The sequence below is a fragment of the Pan troglodytes genome, chromosome 16 (assembly GCF_028858775.2).
Source record: "Pan troglodytes isolate AG18354 chromosome 16, NHGRI_mPanTro3-v2.0_pri, whole genome shotgun sequence".
In the NCBI taxonomy this organism is placed as follows: domain Eukaryota; kingdom Metazoa; phylum Chordata; class Mammalia; order Primates; family Hominidae; genus Pan; species Pan troglodytes.
Genome location: NC_072414.2, coordinates 92,263,871 through 92,287,935, shown reverse-complemented (window position 1 = coordinate 92,287,935; position 24,065 = coordinate 92,263,871). Strand labels below are relative to the sequence as shown.

At 39.6% G+C, this 24,065-nt stretch overlaps 1 protein-coding gene and 1 long non-coding RNA gene across 24 annotated transcripts in view; one reads left to right on the top strand and one right to left on the bottom strand.

Annotated features, from left to right (window-relative positions):
* Positions 1–20,452, top strand: part of CERS3 (ceramide synthase 3) — a 145,768-nt gene extending 125,316 nt beyond the window's left edge. For all 23 annotated transcript variants that reach the window (XM_063794416.1, XM_063794413.1, XM_063794408.1 and 20 more), the window contains one exon: positions 17,982–20,452. In XM_063794416.1, the coding sequence (XP_063650486.1) occupies positions 17,982–18,134 (153 nt within the window). In that variant the 3' untranslated portion in view covers positions 18,135–20,452. The remainder of the gene's footprint in view (positions 1–17,981) is intronic.
* Positions 1–24,065, bottom strand: part of LOC104002466 (uncharacterized) — a 60,666-nt gene that overhangs the window by 17,143 nt on the left and 19,458 nt on the right. The window contains exons 2-3 of the long non-coding RNA XR_001709650.3: positions 20,922–21,078; positions 12,170–12,261 (exon numbers count right to left, since the gene is read on the bottom strand). This is a non-coding gene — a long non-coding RNA (uncharacterized LOC104002466). The remainder of the gene's footprint in view (positions 1–12,169; positions 12,262–20,921; positions 21,079–24,065) is intronic.

The window sequence follows — 24,065 nt, the reverse complement described above, 5'->3', positions numbered from 1 at the left end:
AAAGGCTTTTTCTGCATCTATTGAGACAATCATGTGGTTTTTGTCTCTGGTTCTGTTTATATGCTGGATTACATTTATTGATTTGCGTATATTGAACCAGCCTTGCATCCCAGGGATGAAGCCCACTTGATCATGGTGGATAAGCTTTTTGATGTGCTGCTGGATTCGGTTTGCCAGTATTTTATTGAGGATTTTTGCATCAATGTTCATCAAGGATATTGGTCTAAAATTCCCTTTTTTTATTGTGTCTCTGCCTGGCTTTGGTATTAGAATGATGCTGGCCTCATAAAATGAGTTAGGGAGGATTCCCTCTTTTTCTATTGATTGGAATAGTTTCAGAAGGAATGGTACCAGTTCCTCCTTGTACCTCTGGTAGAATTCAGCTGTGAATCCATCTGGTCCTGGACTCTTTTTGGTTGGTAAGCTATTGATTATTGCCACAATTTCAGATCCTGTTATTGGTCTATTCAGAGATTCAACTTCTTCCTGGTTTAGTCTTGGGAGAGTGTTATGTGTCCAGGAATTTATCCATTTCTTCTAGATTTTCTAGTTTATTTGTGTAGAGGTGTTTGTAGTATTCTCTGATGGTAGTTTGTATTTCTGTGGGATCGGTGGTGATATCCCCTTTATCATTTTTTATTGCGTCTATTTGATTCTTCTTTTTTTCTTTATTAGTCTTGCTAGCGGTCTATCAATTTTGTTGATCCTTTCAAAAAACCAGCTCCTGGATTCGTTAATTTTTTGAAGGGTTTTTGTGTCTCTATTTCCTTCAGTTCTGCTCTGATTTTAGTTATTTCTTGCCTTCTGCTAGTTTTTGAATGTGTTTGCTCTTGCTTTTCTAGTTCTTTTAATTGTGATGTTAGGGTGTCAATTTTGGATCTTTCCTGCTTTCTCTTGTGGGCATTTAGTGCTATAAATTTCCCTCTCCACATGCTTTGAATGCGTCCCAGAGATTCTGGTATGTTGTGTCTTTGTTCTCGTTGGTTTCAAAGAACATCTTTATTTCTGCCTTCATTTCGTTATGTACCCAGTAGTCATTCAGGAGCAGGTTGTTCAGTTTCCATGTAGTTGAGCGGTTTTGAGTGAGATTCTTAATCCTGAGTTCTAGTTTGATTGCACTGTGGTCTGAGAGATAGTTTGTTATAATTTCTGTTCTTTTACATTTGCTGAGGAGAGCTTTACTTCCCAGTATGTGGTCAATTTTGAAATAGGTGTGGTGTGGTGCTGAAAAAAATATATATTCTGTTGATTTGGGATGGAGAGTTCTGTAGATGTCTATTAGGTCTGCTTGGGGCAGAGCTGAGTTCAAGTCCTGGGTATCCTTGTTGACTTTCTGTCTCATTGATCTGTCTAATGTTGACAGTGGGGTGTTAAAGTCTCCCATTATTAATGTGTGGGAGTCTAAGTCTCTTTGTAGGTCACTCAGGACTTGCTTTATGAATCTGGGTGCTTCTGTATTGGGTGCATATATATTTAGGATACTTAGCTCTTCTTGTTGAATTGATCCCTTTACCATTATGTAATGGCCTTCTTTGTCTCTTTTGATCTTTGTTGGTTTAAAGTCTGTTTTATCAGAGACTAGGATTGCAACCCCTGCCTTTTTTTGTTTTCCATTGGCTTGGTAGATCTTCCTCCATCCTTTTATTTTGAGCCTATGTGTGTCTCTGCACGTGAGATGGGTTTCCTGAATACAGCACACTGATGGGTCTTGACTCTTTATCCAATTTGCCAGTCTGTGTCTTTTAATTGGAGCATTTAGTCCATTTACATTTAAAGTTAATATTGTTATGTGTGAATTTGATCCTGTCATTATGATGTTAGCTGGTTATTTTGCTCGTTAGTTGATGCAGTTTCTTCCTAGTCTCGATGGTCTTTACATTTTGGCATGATTTTGCAGTGGCTGGTACTGGTTGTTCCTTTCCATGTTTAGTGCTTCCTTCAGGAGCTCTTGTAAGGCAGGCCTGGTGGTGACAAAATCTCTCAGCATTTGCTTGTCTGTAAAGTATTTTATTTCTCCTTCACTTATGAAGCTTAGTTTGGCTGGATATGAAATTCTGGGTTGAAAATTCTTTCCCTTAAGAATGTCGAATATTGGCCCCCACTCTCTTCTCGCTTGTAGGGTTTCTGCCGAGATATCTGCTGTTAGTCTGATGGGCTTCCCTTTGAGGGTAACCCGACCTTTCTCTCTGGCTGCCCTTAACATTTTTTCCTTCATTTCAACTTTGGTGAATCTGACAGTTATGTGTCTTGGAGTTGCTCTTCTCGAGGACTATCTTTGTGGCATTCTCTGCATTTCCTGAATCTGAACGTTGGCCTGCCTTGCTAGATTGGGGAAGTTCTCGTGGATAATATCCTGCAGAGTGTTTTCCAACTTGGTTCCATTTTCCCCATCACTTTCAGGTACACCAGTCAGACGTAGATTTGGTCTTTTCACATAGTCCCATATTTCTTGGAGGCTTTGCTCATTTCTTTTTATTCTTTTTTCTCTAAACTTCCCTTCTGACCTCGTTTCATTCATTTCATCTTCCATCGCTGATACCCTTTCTTCCAGTTGATGGCATCGGCTTCTGAGGCTTCTGCATTCTTCACGTAGTTCTCGAGCCTTGGTTTTCAGTTCCATCAGCTCCTTTAAGCACTTCTCTGTATTGGTTATTCTAGTTACACATTCTTCTAAATTTTTTTCAAAGTTTTCAACTTCTTTGCCTTTGGTTTGAATGTCCTCCCGTATCTCAGAGTAATTTGATCATCTGAAGCCTTCTTCTCTCAGCTCGTCAAAGTCATTCTCCATCCAGCTTTGTTCCATTGCTGGTGAGGAACTGTGTTCCTTTGGAGGAGGAGAGGCGCTCTGCTTTTTAGAGTTTCCAGTTTTTTTGCTCTGTTTTTTCCCCATCTTTGTGGTTTTATCTACTTTTGGTCTTTGATGATGGTGATGTACAGATGGGTTTTTGGTGTGGATGTCCTTTCTGTTTGTTAGTTTTCCTTCTAACAGAGAGGACCCTCAGCTGCAGGTCTGTTGGAATACCCTGCCGTGTGAGGTGTCAGTGTGCCCCTGCTGGGGGGTGCCTCCCAGTTAGGCTGCCCGGGGGTCAGGGGTCAGGGACCTACTTGAGGAGGCAGTCTGCCCATTCTCAGATCTCCAGCTGCGTGCTGGGAGAACCACTGTGCTCTTCAAAGCTGTCAGACAGGGACATTCAAGTCTGCAGAGGTTACTGCTGTCTTTTTGTTTGTCTGTGCCCTGCCCCCAGAGGTGGAGCCTACAGAGGCAGGCAGGCCTCCTTGAGCTGTGGTGGGCTCCACCCAGTTGGAGCTTCCCGGCTGCTTTGTTTACCTAATCAAGCCTGGGCAATGGCGGCGCCCCTCCCCCAGCCTCGCTGCCGCCTTGCAGTTTGATCTGAGACTGCTGTGCTAGCAACCAGCGAGACTCCGTGGGCGTAGGACCCTCCGAGCCAGGTGTGGGATATAATCTTGTTCGCCGTTTTTTAAGCCGGTCTGAAAAGCGCAGTATTCGGGTGGGAGTGACCCGATTTTCCAGGTGCTGTCCATCACCCCTTTCTTTGACTCGGAAAGGGAACTCCATGACCCCTTGCGCTTCCCGAGTGAGGCAATGCCTCGCCCTGCTTCGGCTCGTGCACGGTGCGGGCACCCACTGACCTGCGCCCACTGTCTGGCACTCCCTAGTGAGATGAACCCGGTACCTCAGATGGAAATGCAGAAATCACCCGTCTTCTGTGTCGCTCACGCTGGGAGCTGTAGACCGGAGCTGTTCCTATTCGGCCATCTTGGCTCCTCCACTATTTTCTTTTTATTCATAGCCGTTCTGACTGGTGTGAAATGGTATCTCTTGGCAGTTTTGATTTGCATTTCTCTAATTATTAGTGATTTTGAATATTTTTTCATATGCTTGTTGGCTGCATGTACGTTTTCTTTTGAGAAATATCTGTTCTTGTCTTTTGCCCGTTTTTTAATGTGGTTGGTTGTTTTTTGCTTGTTGATTTGTAGAATCCTTATAGATTTTGGATATTAGACCCTTTTCAGATTCATCTTGGCTCTGTGTCCTCACTCAAATCTCATCTCAAATTGTAATGCCCGTAATCCCCACATGTTGAGGGAGGGACCAGTTGGGAAGTGATTGGACCATGGGAGCAGTTTGCCCTATGCTGTTCTCGTGATAGTGAGTTCTCATGAGATCTGATGGTTTTATAAGGGGCTCTTCCTCCTTTATTGCTCACTCTTCTCTCTCCTGCTGCCATGTGAAGAAGGTCCTTGCTTCTCCTTATGCCACGATTGTAAGTTTCCTGAGGCCTCCCCAGCCATGTGGAACTATGAGTCAATTAAACTTCTTTCCTTTACAAATTACCCCGTCTTGGGTAGTATCGTTATAGCAGTGTGAAAACGGACTAATACACAGTTTGCAAATATTTTCTCCCATTCTGTAGATTGCCAGCTATCCCAGCACTATTTACTGAATAGGGAGTCTGTTCCCCATCGCTTGTTTTTGTCAACTTTGTTAAAGATCAGATGGTTGTGAGTGTGCCCCTTTATTTCTGGTTCTTTAATCTATTCCATTGTTTCTGTGTCTGTTTTTGTACCAGTACCATTCTGTTTGGGTTCTGTAGCCTTATAGTGTAGTTTGAACTCAGGAAGTGTGACGCCTCTGGCTTTGTTCATTTTGCTTAGGATTACTTTGTCTATTTGGGGGCTCTTTTTTGGTTCTGTATGAATTTTATAATACTTTTTTCTAATTCTGTGAAAAATTACGTTGGTAGTTTGATAAGAATGGTATTGAATCTGTAAGTTGCTTTGGGTAGTATGGCCATTTTAACAATATTGACTTTTCCTATCCATGAATATGGAACATTTTTCCATTTGTTTTTGTCATCTCTGATTTTTTTCCAGTGGTGTTTTTGTTTGTTTTACTTCAAGTTGCAGGATACAAATGCAGAACATGTAGGTTTGCTACATAGGTATATGTGTGTCATGGTGGTTTGCTGCACCTATCAACCCATTATCTCAGTTTTAAGCCCCACATACATTAGGTATTTGTCCTAATGCTCCCTCCCCTCACTCCCTGCCCCCCGACAGGCCCTGGTGTGTGTTTTTCACCTCCCTATGTCCATGTGTTCTCATTGTTCAACTCTCACTTATGAGTGAGAACATGCAGTGTTTGGTTTTCTGTTCCTGTGTTAGTTTGCTGAGGATGATGGCTTCCAGCTTCATCCATTCCCTACAAAGGACATGGTCTCATTCCTTTTTATAACTGCATAGTATTCCATGGTGTGTGTGTACTACATTTTCTTTATCTAATCTATCATTGATGGGCATTTGGGTGTTCCAAGTCTTTGCTATTGTGAAGAGTGCTACAATAAACATACATGTGCATGTGTCTTTATAGTAGAATGATTTATATCTCTTTGGGTATATACCCAGTAATGAGATTGGTGGGTCAAATGGTATTTCTGGTTCTAGTTCCTTGAGGAATTGCCACACTGTTTCCCACAATGGTTGAACTTGCATTCCCAATAACAATATAAAAGCATTCCTGTTTCTCCACAGCCTCACCAGGATTTATTGCTTCTTGACTTTTTAATAATCCCCATTCTGACTGGTGTGAGATGGTATCTCATTGTGATTTTGATTTGCAGTTCTCTAATGATCAGTGATGTTGAACTTTTTCTCATATGTTTGTTGGATGAATAAATGTCTTCTTTTGAGAAGTGTCTGTTCATATCCTTTACCCACTTTTTGTTTTTTTCTTGTAAATTTGTTTAAGTTCATTGTAGGTTCTGGATATTAGCCCTTTGCCAGATGGGTAGATTGCAAAAATTTTCTCCCATTCTGTAGGTTGCCTGTTAACTCTCGTTATAGTTTCTTTTGCTGTGCAGAAGCTCTTTAGTTTAATTAGATCCCATTTGTCAATTTTGGCTTTTGTTGCAATTGCTTTTGGTGTCTTAGTCATGAAGTCTTTGCCCATGCCTATGTCCTGAATGGTATTGCCCAGGTTTTCTTCCAGGGTTTTTTTTTTTTTTTAATCGTTTTGGGTTTTACATTTAAGGCTTCAATCCATCTTTAGTTAATTTTTGTATAAGGTGTAAAGAAGGGGTCCAGTTTCAGTAGTTTGCATATGGCTGGCCAGTTTTCCTAGCACCATTTATTAAATAGGGAATCCTTTCCCCACTGCTTGTTTTTGTCTGGTTTGTCAAAGATCAGATGGTTGTAGATGTGTGGTATTATTTCTGAGGTCTCTGTTCTGTTCTGTTGGTCTATATGCCTGTTTTGGTACCAGTACCGTGCTGTTTTGGTTTTTGTAGCCTCGTAGTATAACTTGAACTCAGGTAGCATGATTCCTCCAGCTTTGTTCTTTTTGCTTAGGATTGTCTTGGCTATATAGGCTCTTTTTTGGTTCCACATGAAATTTAAAGTAGATTTTTCTAATTCTGTGAAGAATGTCAATGGTAGTTTAATGGGAATAGCATTGAATCTGTAAATTACTTTGGGCAGTATGGCCATTTTCATGGTATTGATTCTTCCTGTCATGAACATGGAATGTTTTTCCATTTGTTTGTGTTCTCTCTTATTTCCTTGAGGAGTGGTTTGTAGTTCTCCTTGAAGAGGGCCTTCACATCCCTTGTTAGCTATATTCCTAGATATTTTATTCTCTTTGTAGCAATTGTGAATGACAGTTCATTCATGATTTGGCTCTCTGATTCTCTGGTGTTTCTGTCAGGTTTTCGTATCAGAATGATGCTGACATCATAGAATGAGTTTGGGAGAAGTCCCTCCTCCTTGATTTTTTGGAATAGTTTCAGTAGGATTGGTACCAGCTCTTCTTCATACATCTGGTAGAATTTGGCTGTGAATCCATCTGTTCCAGGGATTTTTCTGGTTGGCAGGTGTTTTATTACTATTACTATTTCAATTTCAGAATTTGCTGTTGGTCTATTTATGATTTCAGTTTCTTCCTGATTCAATTTTGGGAGGTTATATGTTTCCAGGAATGTGTCCATTTCTTCTAGGTTTTCTAGTTCATGTGCATAGAGTTGTTTATAATAGTCTGTAAGGGGTTTTTTTTTTTTTCTTGTATTTCTGTGGGGTTGGTGGTTAGGTTAAATTTACTAGATGCTGCCAACCTATTTTTCTAACCAAATGTATGAGTGTTTCTTTTTCCCCACATGCTCACCAACTTTTGTTACAATATTATCAGACTATTCAATATTTACTAGGTTAATGCACATGAGATTTTATCTTATTATTTGAATTTGCATTTTACTGATTACTAAGATTGAGCGTATAGTATAGTATAGTATAGTATAGTCGTCAGTTGTGTTGACTTTTTTGTAAATTGCCTGTTCATGTCCTTTGCCTGCTTTTCTATCACATTCGGTTTCTTCCTTCTTAATGGTGCATATGAGTTATTTGAGCTCTTTGCGTATCTTGAATATTAAGATTTGAAACAAACCATTTCAATTTTAATACAAATTTTGTGGGCTTAATCCTCTGTCTTGCTATGATTATTTCATGAATGTTGCTTTACTTAAAATCCCAGAGAATTTTTATTTTCAAAATGTTTTTGCAGATCTTTGCCTGGTTAGAGTTGTGGGACTTTCAAGCTGTGAACGTAAAGCTGTTTTTAAAGGATGTAAAATATGGCAATTTGGAGAATATGTTAAACAACAGTTTTAATCCCCAATGCAAATTATGTTGATATAATCAAATCATTTTCTGCATCCATCACAATTTGTTGATCACCACACAGTCTGGCACATTTTTAATTTATTTTGGGTTATATGGAGAGTATGAAAAAAATCCATGCATTTTTATCAAAAGTCACATGGTATAATCTGGGCTCTGCTGCCACTAAGCTGTATCACTCTACTGCGTGGGACTGAGCCCTGTAGCTTTCATCTCATCTGGAAAATGAATGTCAGACCAGATACTCTCCGGAGTCTGTCTAACATGAAAACTTAATTTTTCTCTTAAAAGCTAATTTTAAAAGCCACAGGTTTTTACAAAATGAAATCATTTCTTAAGGAATTAGATCCATTGATAGTAGCAAGAAATAATTAGTGAAAAATAGAACATATTCTATTTTACACTGGTTAGTTGGGAGAGTATAAAAAGCAACTTTTGTGTCTGGCTCTGAAATTCAAGAAGAGGTGTTCTGTATACGTGGAACAGCCACAAAAATTGGCTCTATTTTTCTTCTATAAATCAGGGAACCATGACTAAACTGATCTTAAGGTCATGTTTTAAGCAACTTGGATTCAAACTTCACAGGACTTAAAAGACTTTAGGGCACCCCTTATAAATTTGAAAAAGAACAAAGCTGGAGTACTCAAACTTCCTGATTTCCAAACTTACTACAAATCTTCAGTAATCAAGACAGTGTGGTACCGGCATAAAGACAAACATAAAGACCATGGTATAGAATAGAGAAATAAACCCTCACATATGTATGGTCAAATAATTTTTGATAAGGGTGCCAAGACCATTCAATGGGGAGTCTTTTCGACAAATGGTGCTGGGAAAACTGAATATCCACATGCAAAAGAATGAAGTTGGACCCTTACCTAACACCATACACAAAAATTAACTTGAATTCAAGCAAAGACCTAAAACTATAGAAGAAAACATAGGGCAAATAATTTATTGGATATGACACTAAAGGCACAGACAATAAATGAAAAAATGGGCAAATTTGACTTCATGAAAATTTAAAACTTTGGGGCATCAAAAGACACCATCAACAGAGTTAAAGGTAACCCACAAAATGAGAGAAAATATTTGCAAATCATATATCTGATAAGGGATTCATAAACTGAATGTATTGAGAACTTCTGAAACTCAGCAGCAACAAAACTCCAAATGACCTGGGTTCAAAATTGGGCAAAGGACTTGAATAGACCTTTCTCTGAAGAAGATATATGAATGGCCAATAAGCACATGAAAAGATACTCATCATAACTAATCATTAGGGAAACGCAAATCAAAACTATAATGAGATACCACTCACAGCTATTAGGAGGGTTACTATTAAAAAAACCAAACATAACAAGTGTTGATGGAACTGTTGAATGGTACAGTCACTGTGGAAAACAGTATGGTGGTTCTACAAAAAGTTAAACATAGGCTTAACCACATGATCCAGCAATTCCAATTCTGGATATATATCTAAAAGAATTGAAAGCAGGGACACAGATATTGTCCTGTTTTCAATATCTGTGTTGATATTCGTAGCAGCATTATTCACAATCACTAAAATATAGAAGCAATCCAGCGACCATTGAGAGACAATTGGATAAACAATATGTGATATATGCACACCATGGAATATTATTCAGCCTTTAAAAGGAAGGAAATTTGGCCAGGCACGGTGGCTCACGTCTGTAATCCCAACACTTTGGGAGCCCGAGGCGGGTGGATCACCTGAGGTCAGGAGTTCAAGACCAGCCTGGCCAACATGGTGAAACCCCGTCTCTACTAAAAATACAAAAATTAGCCGGGCTTGGTGGTGGGCACCTGTAACGCCAGCTACTTGGGAGGCTGAGGCAGGAGAATCACTTGTACCAGGGAGGCGAGGTTACAGTGAGCCAAGATCGTGCCACTGCACTCCAGCCTGGGCAACGAGAATGAAACTGCATCTCAAAAGAAAAAAAACAGAAAACAAAACGAAGGAAATTTGGACACATGCTACAACATGAATGAAACTTGAGGACATTACGCAAAGTGAAATAAGCCAATTACAAGAAGACATATACTGTGTGATTCCACTTATATGAGGTACTTAGAATTGACAAAGTCATAGAGACAGAAAGTGGAATGGTGGTTGCCAGAGGCTGGGGAAAGGGGAGAAGTGGGGGAGTTATTGTTAATGGGTACAGAGGTTCTGTTTCACAAGATGAAAAGAGCTCTGGGAATGGATGGTGGTGATGATTACAAGAATTATGAATGTATTTAATCCCACTGAACACACTTAAAGATGGTTAACATAGTAAATCTTATGTGCATTTTGCCACAGAAATTTAAAAAGGACTTTAGACAATGCTTTGACACTTCTAGACTGTGGGAAGTCAGGGCTGTTGTCTTGGTAATGGTATTCTGTGTCTAAAAAATTTGATACCAGACAAAGTTAATTACCATGTGATATGACAGGTTCAATCGGTTTTCCTGAGCCCCTCAAAAGAAAAGGAGAAGCAGAAGTTGGAAGTGCGTCTATCGCTTTAGGGACACTCCAGTGCTCTGAATGAGTGAGTCTTGGAATGTGAGGCAGTTCGTCTCTATGCCTCTGCTCCTAGAACACACCCTTCAAAGGAAAACTTTGACTTTGATCCACCTTTAATCAGGGGAAGGTCATTTTGGTCCTAATTTCAGGGTTTTCAGTTTCTCCTAGTGTGTTGTATGTTCTCAAACTAAACGAGGTCTCCCTTTGTAGTGACTGTGATTTCAAACACAGCCACTGAATGCAGGCCTCCTGTGCCTGCTGGAGTGCCAAGCTGATAATATTTGTCAGTACTGGTCCTGTTGAGTGATGTGAGGGTTCCATAGCCCCTGTTAGGACAAGTAACAGGGTCACTATTAAGCTAGGAACTTGTCTCTCATTCTTTTCACTGTCGTTTTGTGTAACCGAAGGGAGTTGTTGGGGGCAGAGACTTCTAAAAGACCTCGCAAAAATCATGACCATCCCCTTCCAACGTGGAGTGAATAATATTGCTAATAACATTCTAGACCACCCAGGTTGTTTTCGGAGAAAGTTCAGTGGAATACTAGGTACCTTTGCTAGGTTATCAGAATAGTAATATGCTCTGTAATGGCGGCTACCGTAGGAAAACCTTCCCAAGGGGGAGTCACTCTGGCAGATGACAGGCGTGTGTGCCACAGTATGCTCTGGCCAGGGCAAGAACTGCGCACAAAATCATTACAGTCCTGTGGCTGCTGACACCCAGGTCCACCCCTCCACTCTTCAAAGAGGGGTTTGGATCCTTCTTGAAGCATGTGTTTTCTTGACCCTTTAATGATTTGTAGAGGGGTCAGGGCCAACAATTTGCCTAAGAAAAGTTCCAATAGCCCAGTAACAAAACCTACAGGGTGTTGGTGTGTGGAGAGCAAATGGGAAGGGCAACACAATAAGAGGCCAGTAGATTCAAAGAAACGGACTCACACTGATTTTGCGAGCAAAGTCTTGGCACTCAGTCAAAGCAGACAGGTAGAGTTTCAGAAAATACCAAGGCTCCACCTCTAGTGAGTACGTAGATCCCTTGTTCCCCCTAGAGCATACTTGATTTTGTTTCTAATTTCTATGGAGTGTTTTAATTACTGGAAAAAATCTGCAGTTGCGATATGGTTTTTCTCAGAATATGGGTGGTGGGCTGCATGTTTTTTTAAGCTCTCTTGATTTCAGCTGATTAGAAAAACCTCATTTTTCTAGCATACCTTTAGCCAGAGTTTTTCAAACTGCAAGTTGCAAATCATGAATAGGTTGCCACACCCATCTCATAGATCTAGACCATCATTTAAAAAATGAAATAGAATATAGAACATGTCAGTGTTTGTCTCACCTAGGAAACAATCATTTATTAGGATTAATTTTTATTATTTCAAATTTATACCTAAAGGCCAGAACTGATGGCACCTGAGGCAAGGTCAGAATAGGGATGGAAGATGTAGCGAGACAGGGGGCACTTGGCTCAGAAGGAGGGGAGAAGGCACTTTCTTATGCAAAGAGCCAACCTCAAATAGACCTGGGTTGCCAGTCTCCTGGGTGTCCTGCCTCATCAAGTATTTGTGCAGCCTACTCCAGCAAGGGTCTGTAGAGCATTGCTGTTCAAGGTGTGTAAGCTTAGAGTCTGGCTTTTCATCCTGTGTACCTTTCGTAGCTGTGTGGTGTTGTGAAAGTTACTTAACCGCCCTGAGCCTCAGTTTCCTCTCTTTTAAAATAAAGAGAACAGCTGCTATGTCTTGTGGCTGTGAGGAGGAAATGTTGTTGATGTAACTGTTTAGTCCTGAGCCTGCCACATGGTAAGCCTTTTAAATGTCATTGCTATTACTGTTATATGAAAGATGGACTGTACAAGGTAAAATTGAATATAAAGAGAGATTTATTGATTTCCAATTTATATCATTCAAGCTTGCATGACATGCACCCATCCTAATCATCCATCTAATAAACTCTTACCGCAGGGAAATCCAGAGGGATCCCTTCTGAGCTTGATTCATCATCTAAGGTAGTAGTTGTCAATCCTATCGGAGCCACACTCCTTCACTGGCCTGAAATTAAATTCCTAGGTTATATAATTTACTTATAAGTATAATTTCAAAAAACAACATAATTCCACAACTGTTTTTAAAAGAAATAAGATGAAAGATATTTCTGATAAAATATGCATTTCATGTGTGAAATGTGTGCATAACTGTGCTAGAAAATGTCATGAAGTTGGCCAGTGCTGTGCTTGCATGTAGAGCCACCAAGAATGGAGGCTACAAGTGCAGACTGATACAGCTGTATTAAATGGGTAACTCAAATGTCATCAGTAGCATTGCTGTCAGTGACATGGTTTCCTGGAATTATGAGTTTCCAAACAAAGAAAAGTACATATTTCCCTCGGTATCCATGGGGGATTGGTTCCAGGACTACCCACACATACCAAAATCTGAGGATGCTCAAGTGCCTCAAATAAAATTGGCCGAGTGTGGTGGCTTACACCTGTAATCCCAGCACTTTGGGAGGCCAAGGTGGGTGGATCACTTGAGGTCAGGAGTTCAAGACCAGCCTGGCCAACATAGTGAAACCCCATCTCTACTAAAAATATAAACATTAGCCAGGCACGGTGGTGGCCGCCTGTAATCCCAGCTACTCAGGGGGCTGAGGCAGGAGAATCACTTGAACCTTGGAGGCAGAGGTTGCAGGGAGCCAAGATTGCACCATTGCACTCCAGCCTGGGCAACAAGAACAAAACTCTGTCTCAAAATAAATAAATAATTTTTAAAAATAAATAAATAAATAAAATGGTGTTGCATTTGCATGTAACCTACACAGTGCCTCCTATATACTTTAAATTATCTCTAGATTACTTACAATACCTGATACCATGTAGATGCTGTGTAAATAGTTGTTGTACTACATTTTTTAGGGAATGACAAGAATCTATAAATGTCCAGTACTGATACAACCATTCTTTTTTTTTCCTGAATATTTTTGACAAATGTGGAACCCACAGATATGGAGGGCAAACTGTATAGTCTTACTTTGACTTATATACACAGTTGCAATCCTGGAAAATTCAGAATATATTAAAACCATGCAAAAAATTATTGTGCTTGAATGCACAAAGGAGTCAGATTCTAGGCTTGGATAGTTATGGACAGGGTTTTCACCTATGTGCATGCCTGACGGGACATGTGAATGTCAGCACATTGCAGGACTGCCAGCATCCCTAGCCTTTGCTCCCTAAACATCAGTAGTATTCTCTAACCTTTGTGACCGCCAAGATGCTATAAAGTTCCAACAGGCCCTATACAGTTGGGATCTCTTGTTAAAGGCAAACGGCTGGAGGGTGTGTGGTTGGGAGCAGATGGGGTGGCGCCCTCGAGGACTGGTTTCTTTCTTAGCTAACACAGCTCTTTAAGTCTTGCAGAGATGGGTGGGTAGATGCTGGTATGCCTTTCTGGAGAGAAATTAGGTTCTTTGTTCTGATTTGAGTTTCCCCTCTGATATGGTTTGGCTGTGTCCCCACCCAAAACTCATCTTGAATTGTAACTCCCACAATTACCATGTATCATGGGAGGGACCCAGTGGGAGGTAATTGATTCATGGGAGTGGGTCTTTCCCATGCTGTTCTCGCAATAGTGAATAAGTCTCACAAGATCTGATGGTGTCAAAAAGAGGAGTTCCCCTGCACAAGCTCTCTCTCTCTCTTTGCCCGCTGCCATCCATGTAAGATGTGACTTTCTCCTCCTTGCTTTCTGCCATGATTGTGAGGCCTCCCAGCCAGTGTGGAACTGTAAGTTCATTAAACCTTTTTTTCTTCCCAGTCTCAGGTATGTCTTTATCAGCAGCATGGAAACAGATTAATATACCCTTGTTCTCTACAGAAATCTTTTGAGAAAGGAAGAGGCACTGACTATGCAAGCATCAACCAAGCATGGCCCTTTCCTGAAAGGCTTCATCTGTAGGAGGGAGTGCTTTTGATCCTGGCTCCCAGCATATCAGAGAAAGCTTGCCTTTCTCTGATGCATCTTAACTGAGGAGATGCCAAGTTTATTCCTCAGTGTTTACAAGGAGGCTTGTTCATTTTGACACTCTTTCTGTGGTGTTGTGGAAAAGCACCGAACATACAGAGACGAGCCCCATGAAGTTGAATTTCTGTGATTCAGCTAGCATAATGTGGGCACTTTGGTTTTTCAAAAGCCATGTTCAGATTACACACAGAGGTATTTGGTTACATATATGCTGAGACTCTTGGGAGGTGGCCAGTTTTAGTCTGCAGGTCACAAAATGGAAAAAAGAAGTTGTACAGTTATGGATGTCATCTTGAAAAATGATGTGAGAAGAAACAGTCTTCATCTTCCATATCTTTTTTTCTTTTCTAAGCTGGGTTTAATAGAGACATTTGTGAACTGGCCTAGAGGGTGATCCTGGGGTCATGTCTATCACTGGACATGCACAGAGCTTGAGTTATCTTATTTGTTTTAATAATTCATATCATCCTTTATCTTCCACAATGAGGGTGGATCTATAGCACCTCCATCTTCTTTCCTCGGGGCAATGTTATTTTTCTAGATTTCTCTGCAAAATTACTTTGAGACACCATGAGAGAAGAGGAGGAAACATATAACTCATAATGAGTAACTGTCCTTGAAAGAGTTCTTGCATGAAGAAAATAGAAAACATTCTAATTACAAGTAATAAAAATATCCTGACAACCAAAATGCCCACATGAGTAGTACTTTACTTTGCAAGTGTTAGTGGGAAAACCCACAGTATTTGCTTTTTAAAAAGAAATCCTTATAAGTTTTATTTTAAAAATTATTATCAGGAAAATTGACATTTTTCTGTTGATGTAGAGTTTTGTGAATTTTAACATGTGTGTATATTTGTGCAGCCATCCCCATAATCAGGATACACAGCATCATTTCATCAACCCAAATAACTCTTTCCTGTAACCCAGTTCCAGCAACCACTTACCTGTTATCCATCCCTATAGTTTTATCTTTTTGAGAATGTCATGAAAATGATATTCCTGTGTCATACAATAGATCATATTTTGAAACTAACATTTTTTTACTCAGCATAATGTCTTTAAGATTCATCGAACTTCTTATAAATGTCAATAGTTTGTTCCTTTTTATTGTTAGGAGCATTTCATTGTGTGGGTGTTCCAATTGTTTTGCGACCTTGTCAGCGCTTGGTATTGCCAGTCATTTTAACTTGTGCTATTCTAATGGGTTTGTAGTTGTACATCATCATGGTTTCCATTTGCATTTTCCTAATGACTAATGGTGTTGAACATCCTTTCATATGCTTATTTGTCATCCTGTGTCCTCTTTGATAAAGTGTCTCTTTGTATGCCTTTTGCCCATTTTTTAAATTAGGGGGTTTTTTTTTTTTGGTTTTTTTTTTTACCATTGAGTTTTGAGAGTTCTTTATTATGCATACAAATTGGATATGTGATTTGCAAATATTTTCTCCCAGTTTGCAGCTTATCCTTTCATTCTCTGAATAGTGTCTGTCTTAGAGCAAAAGTTTTTAATTTTGATGAATTCCAGTTTGCCAGTTTTTTCTTTCATGTTTTTAGTGCCATGTTTAAGAACTCGTTGCCCAGATCAAGGTCATGGGTTTTCTTCTAAAAGTTTTAAAGTTTTATATTTTACATTTAGATCCATTAAGCTGGCTTTTGTACAATGTATGACATTTTAGTCAAAGTTTACTTATTTGCTTACAGATGTCCAGTTGCTCTGACCATTTGTTGAAAAGACTGTTCTTTCTCCACTGAATTGCTTTGAACCTTTGTAAAAATTCAATCAGCCATATTTGTGTGGATCTGTTTCTAGAGCCTCCATTCTGTTCCACTGATCTGCATGTTTATTCCTTTGTGAACACCACCCTGTCTGGATTACTGTAACTTTATATAAGTCTTAAAATCTGGCAGTGTGAGTCCTCCCATTTTATTATGTTTTTCAGAATTGTTTTAGCTATTCGAGTTCCTTTGCCTCTCCATATAAATTTTAGAATTACATTGTCTGCATCTACAGAAAATTCTGCTGGGACATTGATTAGTATTGCGTGGAATCTATAGGATAATTTGGGGATAATTAATACTTTCATTATGTTCAGTCTTCCAATTCATGAACATAGTATGTCTCTCCAACTCTTTAGGTCTTCTTTGATTTCTTTCAAAGAATTTCAGATTTCTCTCTGAATTTTGTAGGTTTTACATACAGATCCTATACATGGTTTGTTAGATGTATACCTAGGTATTTGATTTTTGAAACTATTATAAATGGCACAGATTTTTAAATTTCAGTTTTTAATTGGCCACTGCTAGTTGTATTAATTTCTATGGTGACTGTAACAAATTTCTACAAATTTGGTGCTCAAAATAACAGAAATGTATTCTCTCACAGTTCAAGAGGTCAGAAGTCCATAATTAGTTTTGAGCCAAAATCAAGGTGTCAGTTAGCAGGGTCGTGTTCTTTCAGAGGCACTAGAGGAGCATCTGTTCTTTGCTGCTTCTAGCTTCTGGTGGCTGCCAGCATTTCTTGGCTTGTAACTGCATCATTCCAGTCTCTTCTCTGTCTTCACATTGCCTCTCTTCTGTGTGTTGGCCCTTCCTCTGCCTCTGTTTTTATAAGGACCACTTGTGATGCCATAGAGGGCCCACTTACATAATCTAGGATACTATTCTCATCTCAAGGATCTTAATCACATCTGCAAAAACTTTACACAGGGTAATTCTGGCCTCATAAAATAAAATGAGACCTGTTCCCTCCTCTTCTATTTTCTGGAAGTGATTGTGGATGTTTTGTGTTATTTCTCCTTTGTGTGTTTCATAGAATTTACCAATGTAAACATTTGGACCTAGTGCTGCTATTTTTCAGGTTTTTGATTACAAATTAAATGTCCTTCATAGTTATATGACTATCCAGATTACCTGTTTCGGCTGGGGCAAGTTTTAGTAGTTTGTAGTTTTTGAGAAATTGGTCCATTTTATCTAAGTTGTCAAATGTATATGCATAGAGTTGTTCATAGCATTCTGTTGTTATTCTTATATTGTCTGCAGTATCTATAGTCATGTCTTCTTTTTCTTTACTGTTAATTTGTGCTTTCCCTCTTTTTTCTTTATCAGTCTTGCTAGTGAGTTATTAGATCTTTTCAAAGAATTGGCTTTTGGGTTTATTGGTTTTCCTTATTGTTTTTTCTGTTTTCAGTTTCATTAATTGTTTTGTCCTAATTATTTCCTTCCTTTTGCTTGCCTTGGGTTTATTTGGCTCTTCTTTTTTTCTAGATTCTTAAAGTTGAAGCTGAAATTGTTTGAGACTTTTTTTCTGATTGAATATAAACATGTAAAGCTATGTATTTCCTTTTAAGCATATTTTAGCTGCATTGAACAAATTTTGATATGTTGTATTTTCATTTTCATTTAGTTTAAAATATTTTCTAATATTCTTTGAATCTTACTCTTTGACCCAGCGATTGTTTAGAAGGATCTTATTTACTTTCTAAGTGTTTTGAAATTTCCCTATTTTTGATATTGGTTTCTAGCTTAATTCCATTATGGTCTAGAAATATGCTTTGTGTAATGTCAATTATTTAGGTTTGTTAAGGTTGGCTTTATGATCCATGATATAGTCAATCTTGGTGAATGTTTAGTTATTTGGATATTGGGTTTTCCTTAAAGGGAGCCATACTTGAAACTGGCTGTTGGCAGATTTACTCAAGACTCTTCCTGGAAGATTGTCACTCACAGCCAATTCTTTCCTTTGTCTAGAGCATCCAGGATGTGAGGAGTGATGACGAGGATTATGAAGAGGAAGAGGAAGAGGAAGAAGAAGAGGCTACCAAAGGCAAAGACATGGATTGTTTAAAGAACGGCCTCGGGGCTGAGAGGCACCTCATTCCCAATGGCCAGCATGGCCATTAGCTGGAAGCCCACAGGACTCCTATGGCACAGCATGCTGCAAGTACTGTTGGCAGCCTGGCTTCCAGGCCCCACACAGACCCCACATTCTGCCCTTCCCTCTTTCTCACCACCGCCTTCCCTCCCACCTAAGATGTGTTTACCAAAATGTTGTTAACTTGTGTTAAAATGTTAAATATAAGCATGCCCATGGATTTTTACTGCAGTTAGGACTCAGACTGGTCAAAGATTTCAAAGATTTCTCCACAGAACTGTCTCAGTTCTAATTGCACTCCTTCATGCATGTCACTTTCTCAGGGGCTCACTTTGTTATAGGCCCTTTCGCCTCGCCACCTTGCCTGTCCTCAGGACACTTTCACAGGTGCTAAGTAATCTCATTTTTCCCAGGTGTGTTTGGCCACAAATAGCAGCTTCTTTCTCAAAATGAGTTAGAAGTGGCAGTGGGACAGGAGCAGAAGGACCACACCAGGAGACACTTCCATCCTGAAGCTTAGGTGCCTCATCTCCACAGGGCGGTGGCAGTCCCTGCCTGCCACCCCACAGGGTTGCAGCAAGGATTAAGTGAGATCACAGAAGTTTAAGTACACACTGTCAACCGTGGGGTCATCGTGAACCAACCCACTTTGCACTGTTTGGGAGACAGAAACCTGGCTAAACATGGCACTGCAATGGGCCTGAACAAAAGGCAGAATCTTTAAAAATTCCTCTTAAATGACTCTGGAGATACCTGGAAATGAAAGTGCCAAGAAAGGTGTGCCATTTTATTTGCTAACTATTTATGCATTAGCTCCCCAAGGGTCATTCTCAGATTCTCCTGGAATTCTTCTCCCTCAGGACCCATGGTTCAAGGAAGGAAATTTAGGCCCTGTTCCTTCCTGTCCTTTGCTGGTCTTTCCCTTTTTTCCTTTCTAGGAGGGAAGCTTCTGTGCTGCTGCCCTGAGCCCTTCCTTCAGGCCAGCACAGTACCTGGGGACCTCCACGGGGGAATGGGATCCAGGCCAGGTTGCTTGCTGAGCCTCATCACCCAGGAGGCCTGAGCCTCTGGGGAGGGCACGCATGTACACTGCCAGACCCAGGGGAGATCTTGGGAACAGAGGATGCTACGTGATTTCCTCTGGCTTCCAACCCAATCAGCCTGCATCACAGTGAAACACAACACAAAAGGCCATAAAAGGTATACCCCTGAGAAATGTTTAAGGGCAGGTGCTAGAGTCAGTGCCAGCTCCCTGGGAGGAGGGATAGGGACGGGCAGATCAGTAGCCAGCTTGTCCTCACCCTCAGGAAGGGAGCACCGGAGAAGACTTGCACACGTCCCTGCCTCCCCTGTGGCCTTGTCACCAGAAGGACACATCTCCTGGGCACAATGTGTAGGGCTGACCTGGGAGACTTCTCAGGTGGCTGCTGACTGAGGAGAGGCCAGGCCTTCCCAAGGAAGACCCTGAGTAAAATCTGCGTCTGTCCTCACCACCCGGCACAGTCTCTCATAACGGTCAGATTTTGTATGTTCATCCTATTTATTCAGGGGCTCGTAGTAGAAAGCCACAGGAGAGGTCGGCTTGTAGGGACTGGAAAATCAGCCCCAAGCAGAGCAGCTGCAGGGCCCCTGGAGCCGGAAGGACACTGCACAAAACAGACTGCGTTATTGTTATTTTTAAATAAAAATATACATTTGAAACCTTAAGGCTAAACAAAAATAAACAAAAAATCCTTTAGAATTCTTTCCACAACAATATCTCTTTCTGAGAAGTTGTTACAAACAAGGTCAGATTTTCTCTGTATAACATTTGCTTTTATGAGGACAATATCATATGCATTATATGCATAATATGATATTATAAATCAAAACGCCTGCACCCACTTTAGGGCATAGCTATTGACTTATTATTAATATTACATTATTATTATTTTGCTGGAAGAAGGTCACACTAAGATATAATTTTTTATGTTTTCAGTTAACGGTATGTTTTCTTCTTTGCTTATTTGGTTTTTGTCTCTGTACCAAATATCTTCTTGCTTAAGGTAGAAAAGTGTTTGTTTACCTCTATCTCCAGTTTTTTTTCTTATTTGAATGTTGAAGGTAAAATTGATATACCAATTTTAACTATTTCTGATACAGCTGAAAGCACTAAACTACTTCATAAGAAGTAGATACTCATTTTTGTAACACTATTTAGGGCTTTTGTGGTTAATTTTAAAGGAAACCACTCTTTCTACAGGAAACAAGGGCTCAGGATTCTTCAGATGACCTTTTAAAAATGCAGTCCACAGTGCTATCAATATTGTAACAGTAATGACTACAATAAAGGCAAAAGTCCAGTGTACCTGGTGATTGAGTAGATTCAGCATACACATTGCTTGGCTTCTTAGGGATAATAACAGGTCTCCCTGTGTAGTGGAAATAAAGATTTGCCATTCCTCCGGAAGGGCCATGCCAGGAATCAGGGAAGCAGTGAGGAGAAGGAAGCCAGGTTGGGATATTCGGGCTGCTGCGTTTGCGGTGTCAGACACCAGATAAGAGGAGCCTGGCTGACATGGGGAGCCCCTTGCCTGATTGGGGTGAGCCTCTGGGCTATGTACGGTGGAACCAGCCAGCCAGCCTGGGGGCTGGAGTCTAAGCAGAGCTCGGCATCTGCACCCTGTGCAGGAACCACTGAAGTGCTAAGAAAGGGGACTGATTCTAAAGGTGTTTTCTCAGCCTCATTTTCTGTATTTACCTTTCAAAGATGTAGGAGGAAACAGAGTCTAGACTGTCCATCAGAATGACCTATGGAGCTTTAAAAACAAACGCACCTTGCCTGTCTCCTGCTCCACGTTTTGATTCAATATTTCTGGAGTGAGCAGCAAAAATCTTCATTTTAACGGAGTGCCACGTATTTCTGAAGAGCAGTCAAGATTCTGTGTGCCTTCCTCTGGTTTTAGTCCTAGCTGCAGTTTCATATGCTAAGAGCTGGGAAAATGCAATGGTACAGAATATTTAATCCAAAATAAAAGAAGAAAAGGAAACACAGAACAAGCAAGATGAATCGCAAACTCATGTTAAGATGGTGAGTAGGTAGATTTCAGTTCACATTTACCAGTAATTATACCAAGTGTAAAAATAAAGAGTGCCAGGCTGGATTTTTAAAAATCTCAATTATACGATGCTTACAAGAGATACACTATAAAAAAGTGTTGAAAGTAAAAACATGGACAAATATATACCATGCAAACTCCACTCCTCCCCCAAAAAACGCTGGCATAGTTATATCAATATCAGACAAAGGAAAGGAGAACTAGTGGATAGTAAGAGGAATGTTTAATACTAATGAAAGGGGCTAGGTGCGGTGGCTCATGCCTGTAATCCCAGCACTTTGTGAGGCCGAGGTGGGCGGATCACGAGGTCAGGAGATTGAGACCATCCTGGCTAACACGGTGAAACCCCGTCTCTACTAAAAATATAAAACATTAGCCGGGCGCGGTGGCGGGCGCCTGTAGTCCCAGCTACTAGGGAGGCTGAGGCAGGAGAATGGCATGAACCCGGGAGGCAGAGCTTGCAGTGAGCTGAGATTGCGCCACTGTACTCCAGCCTGGGCGACAGAGCCAGACTCCGTCTCAAAAAAAAAAAAAAAAATTAAATCTGTATACACCTAATAATATAGCTTCAAAATATCTAAAGAAAAATTTCACAGACTTAAAGGGAGTAACAAATTCATAATCCTGTTTGGGCGGTTTTTAATACATCTCTCAGTATCTCATAGAACAAGAAGACAAAAAAAAAAAACCAATAGGAATATAGAAGATTTGAACAATGCCATTAACAAAATCCACCTAGTTGATGTATATATAGAACACTGCCCCCAACAACTGTAGAATTTACATTTGTTTCGAGTGCATATAGAACATTTACCCAAATAGGCCATATACTGGCCTTTAAGGCAACTTCCAAAACATTTCAAAGGTTTAAAATCACATGGAATATGATTACAGATAACAGTGAAATTAAACTAGAAATCTATAACAAAAAGATAAATGGAAAAATCTCCACATATTTTTAAATGAAGCAATGCACTTCTAAATAACCTGTAGATCAAAGAAGAAATGGAAATAAAACTTTTTAAACTGAATTATAGTAAAAAATGTGTGGGATGCAACTAATAAGAAATTTAGAGAAAAAATTATATTAAAAGCTTTTATAAGTAAAGATAGAGGCTGACAAAATCAGTTGTCTAAATATATCAAAATATAAAAAGGAAAATTAGTAACATGGAAAACATAATAGCTCAGAGTATCAAATAAAAAAAGCTGGTTTCTTAAAGTAAAAAATTTATAAAATTCTAGCAAGACAGATGAAGAAAGACAAAGAGCAATGTTAGGAATGAAAAGGATCTGCCACTGTAGACCAAGCAGAAACCAAACAGGTAAGGAGAGAATATTGTGAACAACTTTATGTCAATACATTCGAAGATGTATACAAAATGTATAAATTCCTAGGAAAACAAAACTTGTCAAAATGGACACGAGAAGAAATAGGTATTTAAATAGTGCTCTATCTGAAACAAAACTGAATCCGAAATTTTAACCCTACCTGCCCACCACCCGCCACAAAAAAAGTACACGAAAATACTTTAGGTCCAGATCAATGAACTCTTCCAATATTTAAGGAAAAAATAATACAAGTATTATGCAACCTTTTCCAGGGACAAAAGGAACAGACATTTCCACACTTGCTTTATAAGGCCAGCATAATCTTGCCAAAATCTGACAATAATATTAGAAGAAGAAAGAAACAAAACTATAGGCTAAGTCGATCACGAACATAGGTACAAAATTCCTAAAAGAAAGCAAAATGAATTCAGCAATATATAAACAGATAATGTGTGAAAACCAGGTTGGGTTTATTTTAGGAACTTGAGGTTGATTTAATACTTGAAAATTAGTGTTAGTCACCATTTTTATAAAATAAAGGAAAAAGCCATATGTTTAAAAACCTTTATAAAATTCAACTACATTTGTTACAACAAAAACAAAAATCCCTTTTATCAAAGTAGGATGGAACTACCTTAATCTGATAAATAGTATCTTTAAAAAGCGAAAAAGCATTGTAATGCTATAATGATGGAATATTGAAACTATTGAAAACTTTTCCCTCTCAGATTGTTATTAAGACAAGGATGCTCGTGATCTTCAAGGATACCCATCATTCTAAATATAGTTAATATTGTTTCTCTTCCCTCTCCCCTCCTCTCCTCTCCTCTCCTTTTTCTCTTTCTCTTTCTTTTTTTTGAGACAGAGTCTCGCTCTGCTGCCCAGGCTGGAGTGCAGTGGTGCAATCTTGGTTCACTGCAACCTCCACCTCCCGGGTTCAAGCCTCAGCCTCCCAAGTAGCTGGGATTACAGGTGCACGCCACCAGGCCAGGCTAATTTTTGTATTTTTATTACAGACAGTTTCACTATGTTGGCCAGGCTGGTCTTGAACTCCTGGCCTCAGGTGATCTGCCCACCTTGGCTTCCCAAAGTGTTGGGATTTCAGGCGTGAGCCACCACACCCAGCCAACACTGTATTTTTCATTCTAGCCAATGTAATATTTCAAGAAATAAACATTACAAGGTTTGAAAGGGAGAAATAAAAGCTGTTATTGGAGATGCAAATATATAAAATAAATTGTGTGTGTGTGTGTGTGTGTGTGTGTGTGTGTAATTTATACAGAAATGCCAAGAAACAAGTCTGGTCAAGACCATCTTTGAAAGAACAAAGTGAGAGAACTTATTGTGCCAAATACTAAGACGTATTATAAAATATTTAAGGCAGTTCAAAATTAGTACAAGCACAGGCAAATAGAAGAATAACATTGTTATTAAAGTCCAGGAACAAGTTTACGCATATATGGACAGTTGGCTATCACTAATGATAAAAATTTAACAGAGCTGGGCATGGTGGCTCAGGTGTATAATCCT